This window comes from Bufo gargarizans, chromosome 7, assembly GCF_014858855.1.
Source record: "Bufo gargarizans isolate SCDJY-AF-19 chromosome 7, ASM1485885v1, whole genome shotgun sequence".
NCBI lineage: Eukaryota > Metazoa > Chordata > Amphibia > Anura > Bufonidae > Bufo > Bufo gargarizans.
In genome coordinates, this window is record NC_058086.1 from 53,416,161 (window position 1) to 53,442,453 (window position 26,293).

The 26,293-nt window shown below is 44.2% G+C and overlaps 1 protein-coding gene across 2 annotated transcripts in view; it reads left to right on the forward strand.

Moving 5' to 3' along the window:
- Window positions 1–22,804, forward strand: part of SHISAL2A (shisa like 2A) — an 80,660-nt gene extending 57,856 nt beyond the window's left edge. Inside the window, exons 3-4 of one of the 2 annotated variants that reach the window (XM_044302244.1) lie at window positions 20,473–20,678; window positions 22,507–22,804. In XM_044302244.1, the coding sequence (XP_044158179.1) occupies window positions 20,473–20,657 (185 nt within the window). In that variant the 3' untranslated portion in view covers window positions 20,658–20,678; window positions 22,507–22,804. Of the gene's footprint in view, window positions 1–20,472; window positions 20,679–22,506 lie in introns of those variants that run through there. The other variant, XR_006390928.1, reaches the window with a different exon arrangement.
- The last annotated feature ends 3,489 nt before the right edge of the window (window positions 22,805–26,293 follow it).

A 26,293-nucleotide genomic window follows, 5' to 3' on the forward strand; every position in this document is an offset into this window, starting at 1 on the left:
TATATATGTTCTGGATGCCTTTTTTGCCATATGTGCCCCACCTAGCTGATACTGCTTCATGGTCTAAGAAACCAACCCGCGGTAGCTTATAACTAGTCCGAAACACGGACGTGGGGATACGTGATCAAGATACAAGATAGCACAAGATTAAATTATATATTTAATCGCCTTAAGGGCACACTAGATATACCACAATATACACAGAGAATATATACAGTGGTCTGAGGTTACAGATACAGGTGATATAGGTACAACAGGGTTAAGCAGAGCAAAAGACAGTTACCGGGTAAGATAAAAGTTCCTTTGGGTTATAATGGTGGAATAGTCCTTGGCTGCAGTCACATGGGGGCATATTGGCATGATGTGACCCCCTTCAGAAAAGACCCCGCTCGCTGGCTTGCATGGGCTCATGATCAGTAGCCGGCCGCTCCCCTCTCCTCCCTGCTTATGGGTAGGGTCCACCCCTCCTTCTTTGGTGCTGGCAGCAAATGACCCATAAAACCCCTTAGGGCTCATAGCCCCAGACCAGAATGTCGCAGGAAGATGGTTTCGGGCCCAATTGATCCGCCCGGGTTCCAGCTACAAGCATGGTACCGTTATTTGGTTTCTGTGGAGAGATATGTATATCTCCCCTCCCGGGCATCCTAGCATCAAGCCATGACTACGTGGATGTTTGCCTTTGCCCCAGGATCGCAAAAAGAAACCGAATTATGCCTGGGATGGCCGGACGGTTCATAATTCCTTATGAAATGTAGGTGCCAACATGTCTGGGAGCTATCATTGATCCTGGGCTGAGACCTCCTGCTGGGGGTTTTCCTGCAGGACTAGCTTGCCTCCAAACTGTCTGGTTGAGGTGTGACTTTATCCACCTGGGGCCTTCCCTTGCTAGCTGACAGCAGATGGCCAGGGGGTGAGAACATATTTTGCATGTACACTGACTGTGTACATGCCAAAAGGTGAATCAAATGACAATCAGGGCTGCCAATAAATGATAATCCATATTCCTCACAGCCAAACCCCTGTACAGTTTTAAGGTGCTGGTGGGCGAGCAACAGTATGTGTCACATACCCACTGTCCCAGCATATGACGTGGGCATGACTGCAAGGAAACAACCTATCTCCACTCACTCAGTATTATGATCACCTTTCATTCAAGCAGTAAACTGAGCATAAATCACACCCCAACACAGTCCACTTGCCACCATCAACCGAGTTCTAGTGGCTGGATAGGCAGTCCAAAACATACACTCTACTTTCCAGCAGTGAAATCATTAAACACTCTTTGAAAGGCTGTGGATTCTTTTAGCACTTACAAGGACTAAACATTTTAAAGTTTTAAGCTTTAATAAACAAGGTGCGGCACTTACAAAATAAATAAATAAATGAATAAAAGGATAAAACCAAGCAAAATAGTTATAAAATAAAATGGAGAAAATAACATGAGACCTAACACTTAGGCTAATTTCAAACAAATACAAACTACAAAAAATGGCGTGGTGTCAAAAGGCAGAAAGTGCTGAACCCCATATGCATATACCCAGGGGAGCAGATCCTGCACCTGTGGCCCGTTGCTAATGGTGATCCCCAGCAAAAATGCATACAGTGGAGGATGCCCGCAGCAGACCACAAGTACCACAAAAAGACATCCTACAATACGTGCTTGGGCTCAGATATGTCCTTCACATAAGGATATATTGTCTAAATTCTCAATTTTAACACCAGTTTGAGGGTTTAGTCAGACTTGTTTGTTTGCATCCACAGTAGTGCACCTTCTTTATTAATGTTAATTTCACACAAACCTGTTTGGTCTGGGAAACAACTCCATGTGATGGCTGCATTACCTATACCGAACATTTCTCCTCTCTGACCAAAACTCACAGCATCATAATGACTTATAATACTATGTGTTCCTGCTTGACCAGGATCTGCTGTACTGTACTCATGGCTAGAGATGGCCTTGCGGTTCACCTGGCGGTCGTTTTGAGGTGAACTTTGCGCGTTCGCGATTTGCAGAGCATGCGAACATATGGCTATGTCCGCCGGCGCCATATTCTTTTGCATTGCACCGAACTTTGACCCATGACACATCCATCAGGTGGGACAGGACAGCCAATTGAGAGGTTTCAGCACATGGACACACCTCCACCCTATCACAGAACCCAATCTGGCAGCGATTTTACATTCTGTGTTTTGCCAGTGTAGGGAAAGGTTGCTTTGTGGAGCAGGGACACCAAACGCTAGCTAATAGGGCCACAACTGGTAAAGGTGTGATAGGTGTGATATACTGAGGGGTGTGATATACTTATAATATACTTTCTAACATAAAAAGTATATTATAGTGCATTTGTATTGTGCAGCAGTTGTGTGCGGTTCTGCTGCGATATCACAGCTATACAGAGGGACAAACGCTATTGGAACAACTAATTGCAACGGGTGTGATTGACCTGTTGCCGCAAAAAAAAAACGATTGAGGGGTGTAATATACCAATAATATTCTTTCTCACGTTGAAAGTATATAGTGCATTTGTATTATGCAGCAGTTGTGTGCGGTTCTGCTGCGATACAGCAGGTATATAGAGGGACAAGCGCTATTGGAAAAACTATTTGCAGCGGGTGCGATATACCTGTTGCCCCAAATAAACAGGGTGATGTGATATAACTGTTGTAGGAAAAAAAGTAATCGAGTGGTTTGATATACAGTACAGACCAAAAGTTTGGACACACCTTCTCATTCAAAGAGTTTTCTTTATTTTCATGACTATGGAAATTGTAGATTCACACTGAAGGCATCAAAACTATGAATTAACACATGGAATTATATACATAACCAAAAAGTGTGAAACAACTGAAAATATGTCATATTCTAGGTTCTTCAAAGTAGCCACCTTTTGCTTTGATTACTGCTTTGCACACTCTTGGCATTCTCTTGATGAGCTTCAAGAGGTAGTCACCTGAAATGGTCTTCCAACAGTCTTGAAGGAGTTCCCAGAGATGCTTAGCACTTGTTGGCCCTTTTGCCTTCACTCTGCGGTCCAGCTCACCCCAAACCATCTCGATTGGGTTCAGGTCCGGTGACTGTGGAGGCCAGGTCATCTGGCGCAGCACCCTTTCACTCTCCTTCATGGTCAAATAAATGATGGTCCAACTAAACGCAAACCGGATGGAATAGCATGCCGCTGCAAGATGCTGTGGTAGCCATGCTGGTTCAGTATGCCTTCAATTTTGAATAAATCCCCAACAGTGTCACCAGCAAAGCACCCCCACACCATCACACCCTCCTCACTCTCTGTTGAGAGTGGACCCTCCTCACTCTCTGCTGTGTGCACCCCCAAAGACACCACCATAGCCCCTCCACTTGAGCCAGAGGAATTATTTTCCCATCCATTCCCAGACCTTACCGATGCGCAGCTATTCTTGACACCGGATTAGGAAGAGGAGGTGGCAACGGCCGCCACCCAGCAGTCTGAAGACAGTACCCAGATCAGCCCAAAGACGGAGGTCCCCGCTGTTGCTTCCTACTCCAAGATCTCAAATGTCAGTGGTGGTGAAGGTGACGATGATGACGTGTCGATGGATGTCACGTGGGTGCCCACAAGAGAGGAAGAGGAGGGGAGTTCAGAGGGAGAGACAGAGCAGCAGAGGGGGAGTAGAAGCAGGCAGAGTTTGCAGGGCACAGGAGGCAAAAAGCAGACTGCAACTGTATCTGGAATGAGCCATCCACCATGCGCGGTCACTTCTGGCGCTCCCAGGATGCCGACACATGGCTCCACAGTGTGGGCTTTTTTTAACGTGTCAGCTGCGTGTTGCCATTTGCAGCCTGTGCTGTCAACATGTAAGTTGCAGTAAGCCCAACACTCACCTAGGGATGACCGCCTTAAGAAGGCACCTGGCCTCCCATCACCGAGCCCAGTGGGAGCAATGCGGTCAGAACCCACAAAGCCACACTCCTGGCGCTACACGTCCTGCCTCTTATCCTCTCTCCTCCCACCTTCCACTGTGCCGTCGTCGCGTTCATCTGGCAGAAGGCAGGCTTCCATGGCCCAAATGTTCAAGCATAAAAAGTTGAAGATGCCGGATAACCCTCTTGCCCAACGGCAACGACCGCTGGCTTGTCGAAACTGCTAGCCCGCCAACTACTGCCATATAAATTGGTGGACTCGGAGGCCTTTAGAAAATTTTTAGCCATTGGCACACCACAATGGAAGGTCCCCTGAAGGAAATATTTCTCCCAGAAGGGCATCCCAGAGCTATATGGCCACGTTCAGCGGCAAAAAAATATATCTCTGGCACACAGTGCAAAGATGCATCTGACCACAGACATGTGGTCTAGCAAACACGGGCAGGGAAGGTACATAACTTTTACTGCCCACTGGGTGAACCTTCTGACGGGCGTCAAGCATGTAGCCCCTGGCTCCCATGTGGATTTGGTGTTATTGCCACGGATTGCATGTAGGCCTGCCTCTTCTTCTCCTCCTCCTACTCCATCCTTCGTCTCCTCCTCGGCTGACTCCTCCTTTTCCACTGCTACCGCCTCTTCCGCTGCGCCCCCCAAGCTCCCCAGAACCTATTCGACGTGCCAGGTAAGACGTTGCCATGCTGTGCTGCGGCTGTTGTGCCTGGAAGCCAAGAGCCACACCATCCCTGCACTGATTTCAGCTCTGCGGTCACAGGCCGATCAGTGGCTAACCCCGCTTAATTTGACAGTTGGTAAAGTGGTGTGCGACAACGGTGCCAATCTGCTGAGCGCGCTGAAACAGGGCAAAATGACACACGTGCATGGCACATGTCCTAAACTTAGGCATGCAGCGATTCGTTGCCAAATATCCCGGGGATCCAGGACGTCTTGCGGCAGGCCAGGAAAATCTCTGGCCATTTTAGAAGCTCTTACACGGCCATAGCTCGCCTTGCTGACGTTCAACGGCCTGTCAGACGTTCGATTTGTGACAGCCCGACTTGCTGGAACTCCACCTTGTATATGCTTGATAGGCTGCTCCAGCAGCAACGTGCCATTAACGACTACCTGTACGAACTCTGCAGCAGGACAGGTTCTTGGGAGCTTGGTTTCTTTTCACTGCGCCAGTGGCTGCTCATGTGCGATGCATGCAGACTTCTGTGGCCATTTGATGAGATCACCAAACTGGTCAGTCGCAGTCAGGGAACTATCAGTGACATCGTACCTTACGCCTTGTTTCTGGAGCGTGCATTGCGTCATGTCTGATCAAGCTGCCGAGGAGCAGGAAGATGAGGAAGTCGCAATGCTGAATGAATTACTAGGGGTGCTACTCCATCTGAGAAAAGTCAGCAGGAGTCTGAAAAGGAGTCAGAGGAGGATGGTGGCTGGGAGGAGGAGGAGGAGCAAGAAGAGCAGGCTTTGAGGGGGACTTTAAACTTTTTGGCGGATCTCTGGTGTTGTCCGTGGCTGGGGGGAGGAGACCAAGGACGGCATTCTCCTGGGCGATGAGCAGGAGCCAGGACACTCCACTGCTTCCAATTTAGTGCAAATGTGGGCCTTCATGCTCCAGTGTTTGAAGAGGGACCCCCGTATAAAAAGCATGAAGGGCAAGGACCAGTACTGGGTGGCAACGTACTTAGACCCCCGGTACAAACACAAAATGGTGGGCATGTTACAAGCATCACAGAGGGCTGACAGAATGCATCATTTCCAGGCAAAGTAATGTTGCGGATTCTGGCAGAGGAATTTCTACCCACAGACAAACAGTTGCGAGTACCAATCCTACAGTGCATGCAAGAAGAGGGCGGTTTGAAGATGTGTTGGTCACTTCAGATATGAGATCATTGTTGCAGCCAACCCATCAACAGCCGCCCTCTGGATCCAGCCTCAGGGAACGCCTAGACCGGCAGGTGTCCGACTACATTGGGTTAACGGCCAATGTGGACGCTCTGAGAAGCAAGGAACCCCTCATGTGCAGGCTTGACCTGTGGCCAGAGCTGGCACAATTTGCCATGGAACTCTTGACTTGCCCCTCGTCGAGTGTCCTGTCCGAAAAGACATTCAGCTCAGCAGGGGAGATCGTGACCGATAAGTGTACTACCTCACATTTCTAAAAATGAATGACACATGGATCTCTGAGGAATTCAACACCCGTGACAACCACGTGTAATTGAATTTCCTCATGCCAGCCCACACATATCTGCCACCACCCAGAACAAAGAATGGTCCTTGTCTTATGTATATACAGCGGCATAAAAGACCTTTTCTGTCAGGTGAATGCCTAATTTTTGGGGCCTGTACTGGCCTACAGTAAAATTTGTATCCAGTGACCGCCTAATGTAGCTCCAACCACATCATCACAAGTTCTTTTCTATCAGGTGAATGCCTAATTTTTTGGGGCTGTACTGGCCTACAGTAAATTTTTTATCTAGTGACCGCCTAATGTACCTCCAGCCACATCATCACAAGTACTTTTCTGTCAGGTGAATGTCTCATTTTGGGGGGCTGTACTTGCCTACAGTAAAATTTGTATCGAGTGACCGCCTAATGTACCTCCAGCCACATCATCACAAGTTTTTTTCCTTTAGGTGAATGTCTAATTTTTGGGGCCTGTACTGGCCTACGGTAACATATTTAGCCATTGACCGCCTAATGTACCTTCAGCCACATCATCACAAGTTCTTTTCTGTCAGGTGAATGCCTAATTTTTGGGGCCTGTACTCCTGTGGCCTAAAATAAAAAATTTCTAGGCTTCAGCAGGGCACATTTTTGAGAGTTTCCCTTTAAGACGCATAAAAATAGCCCCTGAATAAAATACATATTTTTTGTAGGAATTTTTGCCAATGATCCCCCTCTGGTATGTCACTGTCCATGTTGTGGGACTATTTGTGCACTTGTTGTGGGTCTATTTGTGCACTTCTGCAAATATGACCTGAAGGTCTTTTAAGGTTCACCTGCCATTAAAGTCAATGGGGCCCGCCGCAAATGGGCAGTACGGGAACATTTGATCGCGAACGCATGTTCGCGTTCGCAAAATGTCCGGGACGATGTTCGTCTATCACTACTCATGGCATTATGTGAATACAATACAGTAGACCCTTGATCAGGCAGGAGAAACTTACATCATCGTAAGTCTTTATGATTCCATGAGTTTTGGTCAGAGGAACAATCTTAGTATTTATTTGGTGGATGGTGTTTTGCTTATATTAATCCTATTTACTAATTAACTCAATTGTGGTCCCATTGGACCATACATTAATTTCTAAGTCTTTAGTGTATTTTTTACAGTTCAAAAATATCAGAAAACCCCATTTAAGGCAATGGTTGATCAGTGTATATTTCAATTACACATATATATATATATATATATATATATATATATATATATATATAACTTTGGGATAGGCTTTCTGATCTTATGATCACACATGGCAGGATACAATCCTTCCTTGGCTCTAAGTACATGGCTTATATGGTCCAAATTATGAGACTTTATAAGCCAGTTGACTAAATAATGGTTTAATTCGGCTTTCAAGTTCTGTGCTTAAAAATTGTAATGGACGTACCGATAAGTCTTTGTACAAAAGTGTTATTCATTCATAGTTACATAGTTAATACGGTTGAAAAAAGACATTAAAGTCTTTTTCTTTTGATCAATGTCAAAAAAGACAAAATTAAAGCCACTGTGAAATAATGATAAACCATGAGAGGTCTAAGAAGGAAGGAATACCTCTCACTGGTACTGGATGAATATAGATATTTGAGACCCCCTTGAGATGATCACACGTTAGACGATGTCTAGTTCAAGAATCAAAGTATCCGAGATGAAACCCTCTTCTCTTTTTGGATCCTCTTTTTCAGCACAAAATGAAAGTCTGTTCAATTTTTGAAGCCCTGCTCAATGCATAAAAAATACATCAGAAACACATAAATAATGCATACAGCTGTGCATCCAACTTGGTGATGCTCCTCCGTGAAACTCCCAGTCCCTCCATTATATTTAGTGTGAATAATGACCTGGCTGGTTTACAGGGAAAAAAAAGTGAGAAAAAACAAGAATCCTCATAAATTAATAAATCATCTCTACAATGCACCAGGCTTTTGAGGAGTCTTATCGGTTCTCGTATTCTTATGTTCACTTTCACAACCAGACTTTTTTTTTATTGACTTAATGTTTCTAAAATGAAATGCAAGGAATAAGTAAAGCTGGATTTACACGGTTCCTTCCGGACAGTCGGCTGCTCGTTCAGTGAGGGAGACCACGCATTTACAAGCAGCTATTTATTTCACTGTATGAGGACGAGGGATTGCTATTGCGCTCCCTCATCCTCATACAGAATCATGGTTTTTGAGCAGCAGATGGCTATTAAGATGGCACAATCTGCTGCCCAGAAGCCATTGTAGTGCTCTGGAGCAGGGAGTACTTTGACATTTGGACCCTTCAGACTGTACACTGATGCATACAAAAAGGGCTTGGGCGCAGTATTGGCGTCACGAACAGGATCTGGTCCAACACCAGCAGAGTTATTGTGGATCCAGCTCCAGTGCATCAAGACAGCAAGTGGTGAGTACAGAAACCCCCCGGCCCATATCCGAGGTGAACCAGCAACATATAAGCATCTGTACTGTAAGTTTTTCCCTTGTGGGAACAACGGAACTTTATTAAAGAGGACAAGCTCATGACAGGAACAGAGGCACTCAAGTACACACAAGGAACAACGGGTATGAACTCACTGCGCCACTGACTGGCAATACTCTGGAGGGGCGTGACTAATCAACACCTGGTATTCACTAGAGCCTCAAATGGTGAGGATAGGCTTGGGCCAAGGTAGTTGCCAGAGGCTACTCCAGAGCACAAACCGAGTCAGTGGCAGCTGTTCCAGACAGACCAGGAGATACCTACGAAGGTACCAATAGTACTAGAGTCCACAGACAGACAGGCAGAGACATACCAGCAACAGGTGCAGGTTACCTGTGTCGCAAGCAAAGGGAGCAAGCGGCTCCAGGCAGAGCTGCACACGGAAGGCGAAAGGGCATACACAAACACGGGAATTCCCCCTCTGGGGAAACCAGGAACCCCCTTCCGGAGGAACTAACAGACTGACATGAACAAAACATCAGAAGCAGAAACAACTGCCAGACAGGACACGGGACAGAACAGAATCAGATGCAATTAAGCACTGCTAGGCAATACATACTAAATGGGTAACAGAAAACATGACAAACGAGATAAATGCAGAATCAGGTGAAACCACACCGCAGTGCAGACAGAATGACCCCTAGGATCAGCAGCAAGGGGACAATACCCAACAAGCAACACTTTCGTCTGCAAGGGGCCTAAATCTGTGTTAGTGAGCACTTCTCCTTTGCCGAGATAATCCATCCCACCTCACAGCTGTGGCATATCAAGGGGCTGATTAGACAGCATGAATATTGCACAGGTGTGCCTTAGACTGCCCACAATAAAAGACCACTCTGAAATTTGCAGTTTTGCCTTACTGGGGGGAGGGGGTCAGAAAACCAGTCAGTATCTGGTGTGGCCACCATTTTCCTCACGCAGTGCAACACATCTCCGTTGCATAGAGTTGATCAGGTTGTGGATTGTGGCCTGTGGAATGTTGGTCCGCTCCTCTTCAATAGCTGTGCGAAGTTGCAGAATATTGTCAGGAACTGGAACACGCTGTCGTATACGCCGATCCAGAGCATCCAATACATGCTCAGTGGGTGACATGTGCGGTGAGTATGCTGGCTATGCAAGAACTGGGATGTTTTCAGCTTCCAGGAATTGTGTACAGATCCTTGCAATATGGGGCCGTGCATTATCATGCTGCAACATGAGGTGATGGTCGTGGATGAATGGCACAACAATGGGCCTCAGGATCTCGTCACGGTATCTCTGTGCATTCAAAATGCCATCAATAAAATGCACCTGTGTTCGTTGTCCATAACATACGCCTGCCCATACCATAACCCCACCGCCACCATGGGCCACTCGATCCACAACATTGACGTCAGCAAACCGCTCACCCACACGTCGCCACACACGCTGTCTGCCATCTGACAGAACACTTCTCCAACATGCCAGACACCATTAAATGTGAGCATTTGCCCACTCAAGTCGGTTACGATGACGAACTGCAGTCAGGTCCATACCCCGATGAGGACGAGTATGCAGATGAGCTTCCCTGAGACGGTTTCTGACAGTTTGTGCAGAAATTCTTTGGTTCTGCAAACTGATTGTTGCTGCGGCTGTCCGGGTGGCTGGTCTCAGATGATCATGGAGGTGAACATGCTGGATGTGGAGGTCCTGGGCTGGTGTGGTTACACATGGTCTGCGGTTGTGAGGCCGGTTGGCTGTACTGCCAAATTCTCTGAAACGCCTTTGAAGACGGCTTATGGTAGAGAAATGAACATTCATTGCACGGGCAACAGCTCTGGTAGACATTCCTGCAGTCAGCATGCCAATTGCACGCTCCCTCAAACGTTGCGACATTGTGGCATTGTGCTGTGTGATCAAACTGCACATTTCAGAGTGGCCTTTTATTGTGTGCAGTCTAAGGGACACCTGTGCAATATTCATGCTGTCTAATCAGCACCTTGATATCCCACACCTGTGAGGTGGGATGGATTATCTCGGCAAAGGAGAAGTGCTCACTAACACAGATTTAGACAGATTTTGGAACAATATTTGAGATTAATGGGTCTTTTGTGTATGTAGAAAATGTTTCAGATCTTTGAGTTCAGCTCATGCAAAATGGGAGCAAAACCGAAAGTGTTGCGTGTATATTTTTGGTCAGTGTATATAATGATGATGAATGTGACAGACAGTGCCAAACAATCAATGTTTCTAGTTGTTCCTCTTTTTTTTATAGTCTTGGCCATAAACTTCAGATACCTGTCCGGTGAACAGCTATTTCCCCCCTCCCCCTACTTGGCCTGGACAAGGGTGCATGTGTTCTCACTGGGCCTCTTATCTCCCCCAAAACAAAAGGATCCATCGTGTTGAAATCAAATTGTCCGAAGTCCGACCCTTCTCTCCCCCAACATCTGCCATCGGGGGAAAGTCAGAAGACTCCTTATACACATTAGATGGTCGGCCGACGGTGCCAACTTACAGTCAGTTTCAGTTTTCATTAATCTAAGGTCAGATTCACATGTGCGGATGTGCATTCTATCTCGACTGCCAGTTTAGTGACCCAGACTCCCAGCTTCATAGCTCCCTGTTTTAATGTGAATTAAAAAGATTTAAAAAAAAGAAGCTTACGCAGGCTAAGTGAATAAATATATTTACTAAATGTGAGAAAAGAAAACAATAAAACAGAGAAATCACATACAGAGTAGTAAAAGTAAATAACAATCACTAGCCTGCAACACAATATGATATGGGGGGGGGGGGGGGGGAACTCCTGTCGCAACACAATATGATATTGCATGGTGATACAAGATAGAGATAGATATGCATCCTACCTAAATGATGTTCAATGGAGTTCCAATTAACTGTCTGGGTGCACCATGTTTATACCTTTCAGCCCCTCATCCTAAGGATGTCCAGTGTGCAGCATCACTCAGGAATGTGGCCTTCTTAGCACAATGGGGGTTGTGTATGTCTAACTATTCATAACTCACTACATTATATAGAATATAGAAGGGGACAGAATTAAAGGGGACAAAACCAATCAATTCTTAATTAAGTCTGTAAAATACTCTTACAACACATTTCATCCCTGTTTTTTTCCACTTTAATTGATTCCACCTATCCCAAAATATAGAAAAGTAGCATCATGACCTATTCTAAATAACAAAATATGAACCCTAGTCATTTAACAGAAAACCAATTTGGAACCGTTGGATTTCTAAAAAAACACACTCCCAGAGCTGTGATAGAGAGTGAGCTACAGCAGAAAGGGCTAGCCCTCTGAGCTGTATAAGGATGGAAGGATGGATATGAGATAGATAGATTAGATAGATAGATTTATAAAGGAAAGTTCAGAATTGGATTGTAATCAGTGTTCATTCTGCAGCTGCAAAAAAAGGGGGTCAGTCAGCACATACCATTGCCCAGGTGCGTGCCGCCATGGCTAGAAACACAAATAAAAATACCCAATGCAACAGCACTCTGCAAACCAAATAAAGTACAATAATGCCATAGTAATAGAAAATATTCTGGTGCTAATTAGCTAATATTTTCTATTACTATGTTATTATTTGGTTTGCAGAGTGCTGTTGCATTGTGTTTTTTTCTTTCATTCTGCGGCTACCTGGGAAATCTGAAAATCTGAAATATTGTACATTCAGATAAATGCTGAGAGAACGCGTTGTTCAGTGTTTTCAAAACCTTGAGAATTCAAAGGGACTAACTACCATATAGAAATGGCAAATAAATGAACTTCGGCCAACTAAAATGATCATGAATATACGCGGAAAAAAATAAAATATTCTATTCTATATAATGATGATGAATGTGACAGACAGTGTCAAAGAATCAATGTTCCAAGTTGTTTCTCTTTTATAGTCTTGGCCATACATTTCAGATACCTGTTGGGTGAACAACTATCTCTCCCCTCCCCCCACTTGGCTTGGACAGGGGTGCATGTGCTCTCAATGGACCTCTTATCTCCCCAACAACAAAAGGATCCATCATGTTGAAATCTAATTGCCCGAAGTCCTTTCGCTCTCCCCCTTAACATCTGCCATCAGGGGAGAGTCAGAAGGTTCCTTATACACATTAGATGGTAAAGTGATAACTATTTTATGAGGTATCACTATCTGCCTTAAAAGCAGAGAAATTCTAATTTTGAGAATTGTGAATTCCCCCCCCCCCGTAAATTTCATTTTTTTATACATAAAGGTGAACTATATCTACTGATATTTGCTAATGTCATGAAGTACAATCTGTCTCAGAATGGCTTGGATAAGTAAAAGCGTTCCAAAATTATTACCACATGTCAGATTTGCAAATAAATGAACTGATCCTTAAAGGGGTTGTTTCATGGCAGACAATGGGGGCATATTGCTAGGATATGCCCCCATTGTATTATAGACGCGGGTCCCCCCACCTATATCGAGAACGGAGCCCTGAAAGTATCGGAGGGCACACAGCGCATGCGCAGCCGCCCTCTATTCAATTTCTATGGGGTCGGCAAAAGTAGCCGAGTGCTGGCTCGGCTATTTCTGTCGAGCCCATAGAAGTGAATGGGAGCGGTGGCCGGTCATGCGCAGTACACTCCCATTCACTTCTATGAGGAGCTGGCTTGGTGGTGGTCAGACCGGAGTCCTCCAGCATCACCTTGCTGGACTCCGTTCTTGATATAGGTGCGGGTCCCAGTGGTGGGACCCGCACCTATAAGACAATGGGGACATATCCTAGCGATATGCCCCCATTGTCTATGATGAGACACTCCCTTTAAGGTGCAAAATGATAGGGTCCTGAAGTGGTTAAAACTTAATTTACTTCTCTCCACCCCTGCATCAGATGAATTAAATAAAACAGACAAAAGTCCTTAGAAGTTTTGTCGGTCCATCACTACATTTAAAAAAAAAAAACTTTCCAATGGTACCATAGAGGACGTCTGCCGAAGTAAAATAAACTTTGCTAAACTGTAAACCTCATCTAATTATTTTCATATTAAGATTAACCCCTTCCCGACCAGCGCTGTAGGACCTGCTGTTCCCGTTAGCCGGACCCCTGCTGTATGCGCAGGCATAGGTGTTTTCAGCGCTGACTGCAGCATGTGCGGGGTGTGTGGAGGGAGGGAGCTCCACGCTGCTGTGACAGGGACCCGATGGCAGGAAAGGCAGCCCGATGCCTTCCATGTAAGCCTCTGAGATCCAGCTCCCTGGTAAAATAATGTTTTGCATAATAAAAATAATAAAAGTTTCAAGTAAAAAAATAAGTGTTCTTTTCCCGTAATTAAGTAATGATTTATTTATTTTTTAAATAGGAAAAAAAAGAAAAGTATATTAGGTATTGCCATTGCCACATCCGTATCGACCGGCTCTATAAAAATATCACATGATCCACTGTGCAGTAAAAATAAAAAAAAAAACAGTGCCAAGGGTCACCTTCCCTCACAAAAAGTGTAATACCAAGCGATCAAAAAGGTGTATTTAGGCCAAAATGGTACCAATCAAGCCGTCATTTCATCCCGCAAAAAATTTGATAATCGTCGAAAAAATTAAATAAATATGTCTCTCAGAAAATGGCAACACAAAAACAAGATTTAATTCTGTTCAAAAATGGATTTACTGTGTAAAACTTAACAAAAATAAAAATAATAGACATATTGGGTATCGCCGCTTCCGTAACAACCTGCTCTATAAATATATCACATTATATGCCCCCTCAGGTGAATTCTGTAAAAAAAAAAAAAAAAACTATGCCAAAACACATTTACTGTGTAAAACTTAAAGGGGTTGTCCGGGTTCAGAGCTGAACCCGGACATACCTCCATTTTCACCCCGGCAGCCCCCCTGACTTGAGTATCGGAGCAGTTCATGCTCTGATGCTCTCCTTTGCCCTGCGCTAAATCGCGGGCAAAGGCATTTTTTGGAGATCCGGTGACGTACCGGGGCTCTCCATGGGGCTGCCAGGAAGCCCGGTGACGTCACTGACGGGCGCTGATGGCACTGATGGGCAGGATTTAGTGCTAGGGCAGCGCTAAAGCCCGCCCATCCGAACTGGTGACGTCACCGAACACACTGCTGGGCAGAAGTTTCCGCCCGGCAGTGTGTTATTGAAAACAAAAGAGACCTTGCCCTGCGCGATCTAGCAGGGGGGCTGCTTGGGTGAAAATAAGGGTATGTCCAGGTTCAGCTCTGAACCCGGAAAACCCCTTTAACAAAAAAAAAATATTAGACATATTGGGTATCGCTGCTTCCGTAACAACCTGCTCTATAAAAATATCACAATATATGCCCCCTCACGTGAATACTGTAAAAAAATTTTTTTTAACTAAGCCGAAACAGCCTTTTTTTTCACCTTGCCTCACAAATAGTGTAATACCAAGCGATCAAAAGTCTTACCCTAAAATGGTACCAATGAAAAGGTCACCTCATCCAGCAAAAAATGAGCCCCCACATAAGACAATCACTCAAAAAATAAAAGCCAATGGCGCCAATAAACCAATCCGTTAAAATCTGCGCTGCAAAAGCCATATGGCGCTACTTCCGTTCTGAGCCCTGCCATGTGCCCCCACAGCAGTTTACCACCACAAATAGGGTGTTGCCGTATTCAGGAGAAAATGGGTAACAAATTATGAGGTGCTTTTTCTCCTGTTACCCCTTGTGAAAATGAAAGATTTGGGGCTAAAGCAACATTTTATTGGAAGAAATTAAACTTTTAATTTTCACAGCCAAGTGTTTTCAAAATCTGTAAAACGCTTAGGGGGACAAAGTGCTCAGTGCCCCCCTTAAAATATTCTTTGAAGGGTGTAATTTCCAAAATGTTACTTTTTGTGGGTTTCCACTGTAGGGGTACTTCAGGGTCTCTTCAAATACAAAATGGTGCCCAAAAACCATTCTAGCAAAATCTGCCTCCAAAATCCATATGGCGCTCTTTCCTTCTGACCACTGCCACGTGCCCATAGAGCAGTTTACCACCACATATGGGGTATTTCTGTAAACTGCAGAATCAGAGTAATGCATATTGAGGTTTAGTTTGCTGTTGACCCTTGCTGATTAACATGAAAATTTTAAAATTTCATGTCCATTTTCCTTTAATTCTTGTGGAACACCTAAAGGGTTAACAAAGTTTGTAACATCAGTTTTGAATAATTTGAGGGGTGTAGTTTCTAAAATGGGGTCATTTGTGGGTGGTTTCCATTATGTAAGCCCCTCAAAATCACTTTATAACTAATAGAAATTTTGTAAAAAATTAGAAAAATGGCTTCTAAACGTCCTAAAAAAATAAAATGACATTTACAAAATGATGCCAACATAAAGCAGACATATGAGGAATGATGACTGATAACAATTTTATGAGTCATTACTATCTGTCTTAGGGCTCATGCACACAAACGTATTTTCTTTCCGTGTCCATTCATTTAGATTGGTCTGCAAAAAAAAAGGAAGGTACTCTGTGTGCATTCTGTTTCCGTATGTCCGTATTTCCGTTCTGCCAAAAAATAGAACACTGTTCTATTAGGGGCCAGTTCCGTTCTGCAAAATACGGAATGCACACGGACGTCATATGTATTTTTTTTTGCGGACCGCAAAATGCATATGGTCGCGTGCATGAGGCCTTAAAAGTATAGAAATTCGAATTTAGAAAATTGTGAATTTTTCTATTTTTTTTGTAAATTTGGGATTTTTTTATAAATAAAGGAAAAATATATTAAATTTAGCACTGTCATCAAGTACAATGTGTCACGGGAAAATAGTCTCAGAATGGCCTGGATAAGTAAAAGTGTTCCAAAGTTATTACCACATATCGGATTTGCAAAAAATTTCCTGGGCAGGAAGGTGAAAACTGACCCAGGGCAGAAAGGGTTAATACAGTATTTGACAGATATTTATCAAATTAATTTTGTTCTATTACATTTATCTATTCATAGTACATTGTAGTGTGAAACTAAAAAACACACATACATGCACATGACCGTATGTGTTTTGCGGTCTGCAAATTGCCATCCGTTTTTTTTGTTGCAGATTCATTGTAACAATGCCTAAAACGGACAAGAATAGGACATGTTCTATTTTTTTTGCGGGGCTACGGAACGGACATACTGATGCGGATAGCACACGGTGTGCTGTCCGCATTTTTTGCGGACCCATCAAAATGAATGGGTCCGCATCCTATCCGCAAAACAAAAACTGAACGGACACGGAAACAAACAACGTTCGTGTGCATGTAGCTTTCACCTTATGCCCTTGATTGTCGAAATCAGGGGCGTAGCTAAAAGCTCATGGGCCCTAGTGCAAGAGTTCAGCTTGGGCCCCCCTTCCCTCAGTGCTTGTTTAAAAGGGGCAGGGGAGCACATAGCCTTCCTGCTGCCTGAGGCAAACATTAAAAGGGCACCCCCTCATGCCAAATTCTTGACCTAACCCCTTCCCTACAGGCAAAGGTGTAAATTGACCAGTATGCACTTTCTATAATGCCAGTGTCTTATGTGGCACAAGGGTCTTTGGGCCCCTCAGGCTCCTGGGCCCGGTACCTCTGCACCCCCTATAGCTACGCCCCTGGTCAAAATAATAAAACACAACACCATTAATATCACATTTATTCAGACCCACTGTTGTAGTTGAGTTTACCCTGCGCTTCATACCGTTTGGTATTTTGGTTTGCAGTTGTACCCATCTTTTCTTGAAGTTGAAATGAATAGTCTTTTTCATGAAGGCATACACTAGAAACACATAAAGACCACTTTTTCCCTTCCAGTTGGATGGTGTTAGTAAAACATTCATCACGTAAAAGTCACTATATAACAATACAGACATGAACACTTAAAAGGCCCATTGGAAACGTTTTCATCACAAATTTTTTACTCCGCCTTCTTATTCTCATATACGTTCACATTTTCATTCCTTGCTGCAGCATTATATATTCTTACATTTGTAATGACTCAGAGTGCCATTACCACCTATGCACCCCGCTACTATCTCCTATGGTTAACCTAATGTCATTCTGTGTATTTATTGCAGGACCGTCACAATGTGCATTCTCTATTTTGTAACTGTAATGTTCATGTAGTTTACCTGGTTCACCAGAAGGTGGCAGCAAGCATGGCAGAGCAACATTTACATAGAGTGGAACCCTCTTTCTATTCTAACCCTCTCTCTAAGGAAGGGAGGAGACTAGTTAGTGAGAGGCAGTCTAGCATACCCCCTGCTAGGGGAAGGAAGCAAGGCTGTGCACGTCGCTGATGTGCCCACGTCAAGCCCTGTATAAGCCAGTCAGAGCACCTTCCGCTCTGCTGGATGTGGAAGCCAGAGCTTAGAGCCCCTGAAGCAAGGAGGAAAAGTTCCCTGGACAAATCTAGAGTCAGACTAGAGAATAAGTTGCAGCATCCTGCTGAAGCAGAGATTCTATTTTGGCTACATGCACACGACAGTGAAAAATGGCCTTCACATGGCCATTTTTAGCACCAGTGAAAGTCTATGGGGCTATTCACATGGCCGTTCTTTTAACGGCCACTGAATAGTGTCCGTCCAAAAATAGGACATGTCCTATTTTTGGCCGTTTTCACGGCTAGACGGACCCCATTGAAATCAATAGGACCTTTTTTTTACGGCCGATTGACAGGAGTGCACCTGTCTAACGGCCGTTAAAAATGGGTACACAGGCCATTTAGGGGTTAAAAAAATATAAAATCACCTCATCCACTTGCTCGCGGTGCGGCAGTCTCTTCTCTCTTCATTGAGCAGTTTCTGCCGAAGGACCTGCGATCTGCGTGGTGACGTAACCACGTGGGAGCGCGCAGGGACATCATCGCGCACCTTCGGCAGGTCCAGTTCTGTGAAGAGAGAAGAAACTGCTGCAGCGCGAGCAAGCGGATAAGGTGAGGGTTTGCATTTTTTTGGGGCTCCGGGACACTATTGGGGCATTATATAAACCATAGGGGACATTATAAAGCTGGGGGCCCTAAAAAAACAAAAAGGAACACACTATGGGGGGCATCATTTAATATGGGGCCCTACATTGGGGGCATTATTAAAGCTAGGGGAGGTTAAAAAAATTATATACACTATGGGGGACATTTATTTAGCTGGGGGCCTACATAGGGGCATTATAAAAGCTGGGGACACTATAAAAAAATTATATACACTGCTGGGGGCGGCAAAAAATAAATAAAAAATTCCTACAGTATGGGGGACATTATTTTAGCTGGGGGCCTACTGTTCTATGGCTGTTCTCAGAAGGGTGGGTCAAATTCATCAATTTTTAACGGACATGAAAAACTGATGCAAAACGGATGCAAAGCCGACATGAAAAACGGACACACGGCCAGAAAATGGATGCACACTGATGCAAAATGGCCATGAAAAACTGACAGTGTGTCAGTTTTTAACTGACTTTTTTTTCACTGTCGTGTGCATGAGGCCTTAAGCTTGTCAGCACAGCAGAGCCAGAGAGCAACAGATGTAGCAGAGATAAGTTTGCCTGCCACAGTTAATGCTAAAGCCTGCTGGGAACCAAGACAAAGCCTGTAAACCGTTTGGAGAAACATTTATTCAAGTAAAGCTGCTGTTCAACTATATACAAGGTCTGGACTCAATTTATTCTTCATCCCACAATTCAACTACCCCCTTTGTCTGCTTCAGAGCCAACGCCTGGTGTTCCAGTGTATTCAGGTAGGAGCACCGTGACACGTGCACAAAACATTAAGGGACATTGTAGGCCACCCTACACCACTTGGCCATGCCTACACCTGGGTACCAACACCATTTCTTAAAGGGACTCTGTCCCACTGTCGCTTCATTGCAACTGGCGTCACAAAACACTTATCTCATCTCAAAGGGACCCCTTGCGGACTGTGCCTCTGTTGCACATTCACACACAGCTCATAGCCACACCTTATTCTTGGAGTACAGACTTCACACACAGCTCTGCTAAAATGCATCAAATTCTTTTCCACTACAACTTCACTCATTCACAACAGCTTCTCAGAACCCCAACCCATTCCCATTCCAGTGAATGGCTGCAATACTGCTCTAAGCCCCCTCTGTGTAATATCCCTGAAACTATACAGCCACTAAGCTTTCCTGGAAACACATATACCACCACACCCGTATTGAGGATGATCTCTATTGCCTGTGTCTGCCATTACTTGCCCACATCTTCTGGTCTTCACTTTGTAATCAATCAAATGCTTATCTACACTTACAATAAAAAAAGTTTTTTGTTAAAACCGAAAAAGGTACCCCATGATATCACAAATCCCAAATAATTTTAAATGCCACATGGTTATAAAGAGGTATTCCCATTTCAGACATTGGGGGCATATCACTAGGTGGCCATACATGTGCCTTGACTTGCAGGCTCCTTCTCAGTATGGGTGCGGGTGCCAGAGGTGGGAAACCCTGGGTGCTCCAGCCACCACTCTCCTCGCTCTGTTCCCTGGGACCAGCACCTATCAGACAATGGGGGCATATCCTAGCGAGTTGTCTGTGATGGGAATACCCCTTTAAAGCTGCTAGGCTTCCCACATTCAGTAGTCACCCCCTCCTTTGGTGCCCTTATTATCCAGCTTTCCTGAGATACATGCACACTACAACACAGGAACAAGTGAATGGACCTTGGCTGCAATAACAAACACAGCCACTACACAATGTATGGCGCTGTGCTTGCTAAGCATGCTTACCGGCCTGTTCAAACAGCTGATTGGTTGGTATTCCAGGAGTCAGACCCCACCCCTGAGGATAGTTCATTAATATAGTGCTCCCAGAAAATCCCTTTAATACTGTTAGGAACGAGAGTGTCTCTTCTCAAGGGAAAAGCAAAAGAATTGGACAATGCATAAAATTACTGATTAGTCATTTTTGAACAAATTGTATATAACATGGCTTTTTTTTTTTGCCTTTAGGCACTGAACAAAACTCTCTGGAGGGCCCCAGCCGGTCCGGCCAATCAACAGTGCCCAGTGGCTTTAAGCGTCATTTTCTGAGCCATAAATTGGACTGCGATAATCAGCCCCAAGACCCGGACAGATTGTTTCAGAGATGTTTCCTTGCCACTGTGACAACCATCAACGTCCAAGGACCTTCTTGAGCTCAGCCGTCATCGCAACAAGTATGTATGGTTCACTTCCTCAGCCCTAAAATACATCCTGTACTGACAGCCTCATTACTCCCACTCCGTCAGGGCCAAAAACATATTTTCCACAGGTTTTTGCTTCATGTACTAATTTCCGAAAAACTTCAGCTGCATGTGAATTTTATGCTTTGTGCAGGAATAAAGTTCCAGTCTGGTTCCACATAATGAATTTTAAAACAGCACAATATTTATCCTCAGGTTTTCAAGTTGCAGAACGCTCAAAAGGAGAAATAAATCTGGAGGTTTCGGTCATAAAATTCATCACGTTAAACGGATTTCCAAAAAATGTTAAACTGGAATAGCTGAGCGTTGTACTGGGCTATTTCCAGAACTCCTATAGAAATGAATGGAGTGACAGCACTTTCTGACCCACCGCTCCGTTCATTTCAGGGGGGCTCCACAGAGTGAGGGTCACAGCGGTAGGACCCCATTCGATCTAATAATTACCCTATATAACTTAGGTTATAACTTGATATAACTGGACTACCCCTTTAAAGGACATCTGTCAGCAGTTTTGCACCTATTGCACTGGCTGACCTGTTACATGTGCACTTGGCAGCTGAAGGCATCTGTGTTGGTCTCATGTTCATATGTGCCCGCATTGCTGAGAAAAATGAGCCTCTAGGAGCAACGGGGGGCAGGGATGCCAACCGTCCAGAAAATCCTGGACAGTCTATAAAAATAGGCAACTTTTTTCCTGTTCCCGTTAAAATAATTAGATGTGTCCGCGCTTTTTTGAGGTTGGTGGTTCTTGACTATATTATTATGGTGGTAATTATCATCATTTTGCAGCTCACAGTAAGGGCTTATGCACACGAATGTGTGCGCCCCGTGCCCGTGCTGTGAAACGCAAATAGCAACTGCAATGCAAGGGCACTGGCCGTGTGCCAACTGTTTGCGGATGTGGCTCTGTTCACTTGAATGGGTCCATGATCGACAAGATTCAGTCCGCACTGCAAAAAAATAGAACATGTTCAATTTGTTTTGGGGTGCGGTGGCAATAGTAGTGCTTCTGTGGGCTTCCACTCCATACCTCCGCTCCACACCACTCCGTATCTCACGGATTGCGGATCCATTCAAGTAATCTGTGATACGGAGAGCTCACATATTACAGACCCGCTGTTTGCGGGACGCAATACGGCCACAGGCCGCTGAGTCCTAAATGCTGGTAATGAGCTCCTATAAGTATATTGAGCTGTAGACCGGTATTACTTATAATCTTTATCATTCATTATGGTTTTCCAATATGTCCTTAAAAAATGTTGGCTATCCACGATTTTGGGATAAGTTGCCCAGAAAATAAAAATTCTGGTTGGCAACCCTGGAGGCTCTGCTCTTTCTACAACTGCCGCGTCCCCTGCACCTTGATTGATATGGCCAGGCAGTGTAAACGTCATCACACCTGGTCCTGTCAATCAAAGTGCAGAGGGCGTGGCAGTTGTAGAGAGAGCTGAGCCTCTAGGTGTAACGGAAACGCCCCCGTTGCTCCTACAGGCTCATTTGCATATAATAAATCTTCATTTTTCTCAGCAGTGCGGACACATATGAACATAAGACCAACACTGATGTCTTCGGCTGCCAAGCGCACATGTAAAAGGTCAGCCAGTTTCACAGGTGCAAAACTGCTGACAGATGCCCTTTAAGCAAAGAGTAAAGTAAGAAAGAGATATCATTGTGACTGAAATGTTGACTGATTTCAGTCTCTTGCCCACAGTTACAAATAGTTTTACTGTACCAAATATTTGCCATCGAAAAACTGATTCTGCTCTAATTTGTATGTTTTTCTTCTTTTTTTTCCCCGTAGGTCGTTGTGCGAGGATTCGGTGTTTTCAAACAGCTGCTTGGCTTTGATCTCTTGTGCCCACCGCCTTACAACCTACATACCATGCGTTCTATCAGTAAACCTTTCTATTGCCTCTTTTACATTGTTAGTCTTTGAGTGGCATTTGTACTAATCTTTTTCCAGAAAAACAGTCATTTCCAGAAATGAAAAGGTCTTGGAGGCTTTGATGGCATTAGAATTGGAAGAACAGCTTGCCGTATGAATGAGACGGATCTACTAGAACAGGAATCTTAACATTTATTCCTGTCCCACTTGGATACGGGAAGACTAACCACAGCCTTTAGAAACTCGTTGAAAATACAGTCTCTTTCATTTGATGCATATCCTAGGAATTAAAGGGGTTGTTCAAGTTGTTGATATTGATGGCCTAGCCTCAGGATAGGTCATCAATAGCGGATCGGTGAGGGTCTAACTCCCAGCACCCCTGCCGATCAACCGTCTGAAGAGGGTGTTGCCTTCAGTGAGTGCCGCGGCCTCTTCCCAGGCTATTGACATCACATTCATTGGTCACATGGCGTAGGTGCAGCTAAGTCCCATTCAAGTGAATGGGGCCGAGCTGCAATACCAAGCACAGCCGCTATACAATGTACGGCACTGTGCTTGGTAAGCTATGAAACATCTGATTGTTAGGGGTCCTGGGTGTCGGATGCCAAGTGATCTGATATTGCTTACCTATTCTGAGGATGGGTCATTACTATCAGGATCTCAGAAAACCCCTTTAAAGGTGTAATTTTGGCATTTTTATTACCATCAACTTAGGATGGCGTGAAAAAACAAACTGGGTAATATTCACCTTACCGCTTCCCTGTCGGTCTCTGTATCCTCGTCTCCAGCAGTTACATTTTGACACAGATATGTGACTGCTGCAGCCAAGCATTGACTGCAGCGGTGACCTAAGTAGTGCCTGCTGCAGCCAGAGATTGGCTGCAGTGGTTACATATCCATGTTGAAACATCAATCCTGGAAGCTGGGAATGGCGGAGTATGGGAGCAAAGGGGGTCGTCAAGGTATTACTCATTTTGTTATTTTCCACTAGTCTATGCTTTTAGTGAAAATTTCAATGGGCTGGACAACCTGTTTAAAGAGTAATTCGACCATGTATGTCTTTACATTCTGCATAGCCATCTCTCCTTGTCCTGCCAAACAAGAAGAAGAGGGAGGAGCTGGCAGAGGAAGTAGGAGGAGCAATTGTGCCCAGAGTGGTTTGGGCCCGCCCTCGGTGTACTTAACTGGTCATTTGCATATGGATTGAAGTACATTTTCTCCAGAATGAAATAACGTATTGCTAAGTCACAGGTAGCACTGAATTCAGCTGAGCTAGCTCTACGAGGCACTGTGCCTGGTTCAACTGAGAATTTTCTCCCTTTAAGCTCTACATGCTGCAAATTGCTCCAATATGTGGTTCTGCTGTCGATATTCTGCAGCAGGACCAAAAGGCCATAGCTTGTCCTCTCATGGCTACGATTATCCACCCTGGGTGCCCTGGTACCCGTTCTCTGGTTCTGACTAAGCCACACACCCAGTATCTGCACACACATGCACCCTGCCCATGTTCAGTCCAGCAGAATCTCCTTCCTTAGATGCCCAGAACAAAGATCCGACACCCCCTGCTGGAGTTGCAGGTTACAGCAGCATCTCTGTGGTAAGACACTATTGTTGCTGCTCCAGTGGCCAATGTGAAATAATGGAAAGTCATATAAAAAAAAAATACCACAAATTTTATTTAATTTTTTTTATAAAAACCCAATCATTTCCCTTTAGTTACTGTACCCTTTCCCTTATTTTCCTAAGACAAAAGATGATAATTATGTTATGTCTGGGATTTTGACTGTTCATTCCTAATATCGTTCACTAATTTTAAATATAAGAAGTTGTAAGACCAAAGTCAACATTTGCACATGTCCTAAACTGCTGGTACATCCTGATGCCTCACTGGTGTGACATGGTGGCTAGAGCTAAGTGTTGAACCTGTGCCTTTAATCTTCAGGGCACCCTTAGGTATTGCCTTTTCTACTGTGCCCTATAGCAATGAAAGTTCTCTTGTTTTCATGTATAATCAATGATGATAAATATTCAACGACCAACTTAAACAATTCAAAGGCTATGTACACCTTTGTGGGATTTTTTTTATATTTTATTGATTGCATTTTACTCATTTTGGGCTAAAAAATATTTTTTTTTCAATTTTTCTTAATTTAAAAAATATTCAGCTATTCTGTTGCAAAGGGTTAATTCATTGTCTAGCTGTGTGAATTGTAATTTTACTTTTACTTTGTTCCAGTCATCTAATAAATCTTATCTCTAAATTACTAAAAGGTCATAAATACCTATTTAAGCAACATTCTTTTCAGTAAGAGAAGAATTAGGTTATAATGAGTGTTTAGGAGGTCAGAGATCCGAAACTGTCAGCTGAGCTGCCTGATGGAACACAGTAAAAATACAGAGCCTGCTTCTAGAGAATCTCAAGGCTGTGCAGAGAAAGGGGCTCAATATTTTGTAATAAAGACTCAATACAACGTGCAACAATGATTTTGCTACTGAGAGAAAAACGTGATTTATACTAAAATGAGCGCGCTGATTCCAAATACGAACTCGGAATTTGCCTGACATGTCTAGATTTTAAGTTATATGTGCAAAACCTATTCAGTTATAATATTAATGCATTATATTGGAAATATTACAATGGGCAAGGCCAGACCTGTCCGGACGCACTCAGGCTGATGTCAGCAGTAAGTATATAAGGCAAGCTGGACAGATTTTGATAAAGTGATCTGTTATAGTGCTATCAGTTTTGAAACTTAAGATAGATAAATGCAAATGTGCTAACGATCCAGACAATTTCTGCTACATATGTGGCAAATACACTACTTATGATCAGCGCAAGAATCTGACAAAGTGAGTGCGTCTTGCTTGCAAGTATTACTTTGACTGTAAAATTGGAGATCAAGATAAAAGCTGGGCACCTCATGTTTGTTGCACTGTGTGTTACTCTGGGCTAACACAGTGGTTAAATGGTAAAAGGATCGGCATGGCTTTTGCAGTGCCTATGGTTTGGCGTAAGCAGAAAAATTACCATTCAGACTGTTACTTTTGCATGACTAAAATCGCTGGATATTCAAAGAGAAAAAAGTCACAAATTGTGTATCCTGACTGTGAGTCTTCTCTTAAACCAGTACCACACGATGTAGAGAATCCAGTGCCTGCCCCTCCCACAGCAGGAACGGCAATTAAAACAGACGGTTCTGATCCTGATGAAGAAGATGTTGATTGTCACAATGTATTTCCTGATTCAGAACGACTGGAGGGTCAGTCACACTAGCTGAGCCAATCAAATTTACATGATATGGTAAGAGATCTGTCATTATCTAAAGTAAAGTCAGAACTGCTAGCTTCTAGACTTCAGGAATGGAATTTGCTACAACGAGGCACCACATCTTCACACTTTTGTCATCGACATACCAAGTTAGGCTACTTTCACACTAGCGTTTGGGGCTCCGCTTGTGAGTTCCGTTTGAAGGCTCTCACAAGCGGCCCCGAACGGATCCGTCCAGCCCTAATGCATTCTGAGTGGACGCGGATCCGCTCAGAATGCATCAGTCTGGCACCGTTTGTCCTCCGCTCCGCTCAGCAGGCGGACACCTGAACGCTGCTTGCAGCGTTCGGGTGTCCGCCTGGCCGTGCGGAGGCAAACGGATCCGTCCAGACTTACAATGTAAGTCAATGGGGACGGATCCGTTTGAAGTTGACA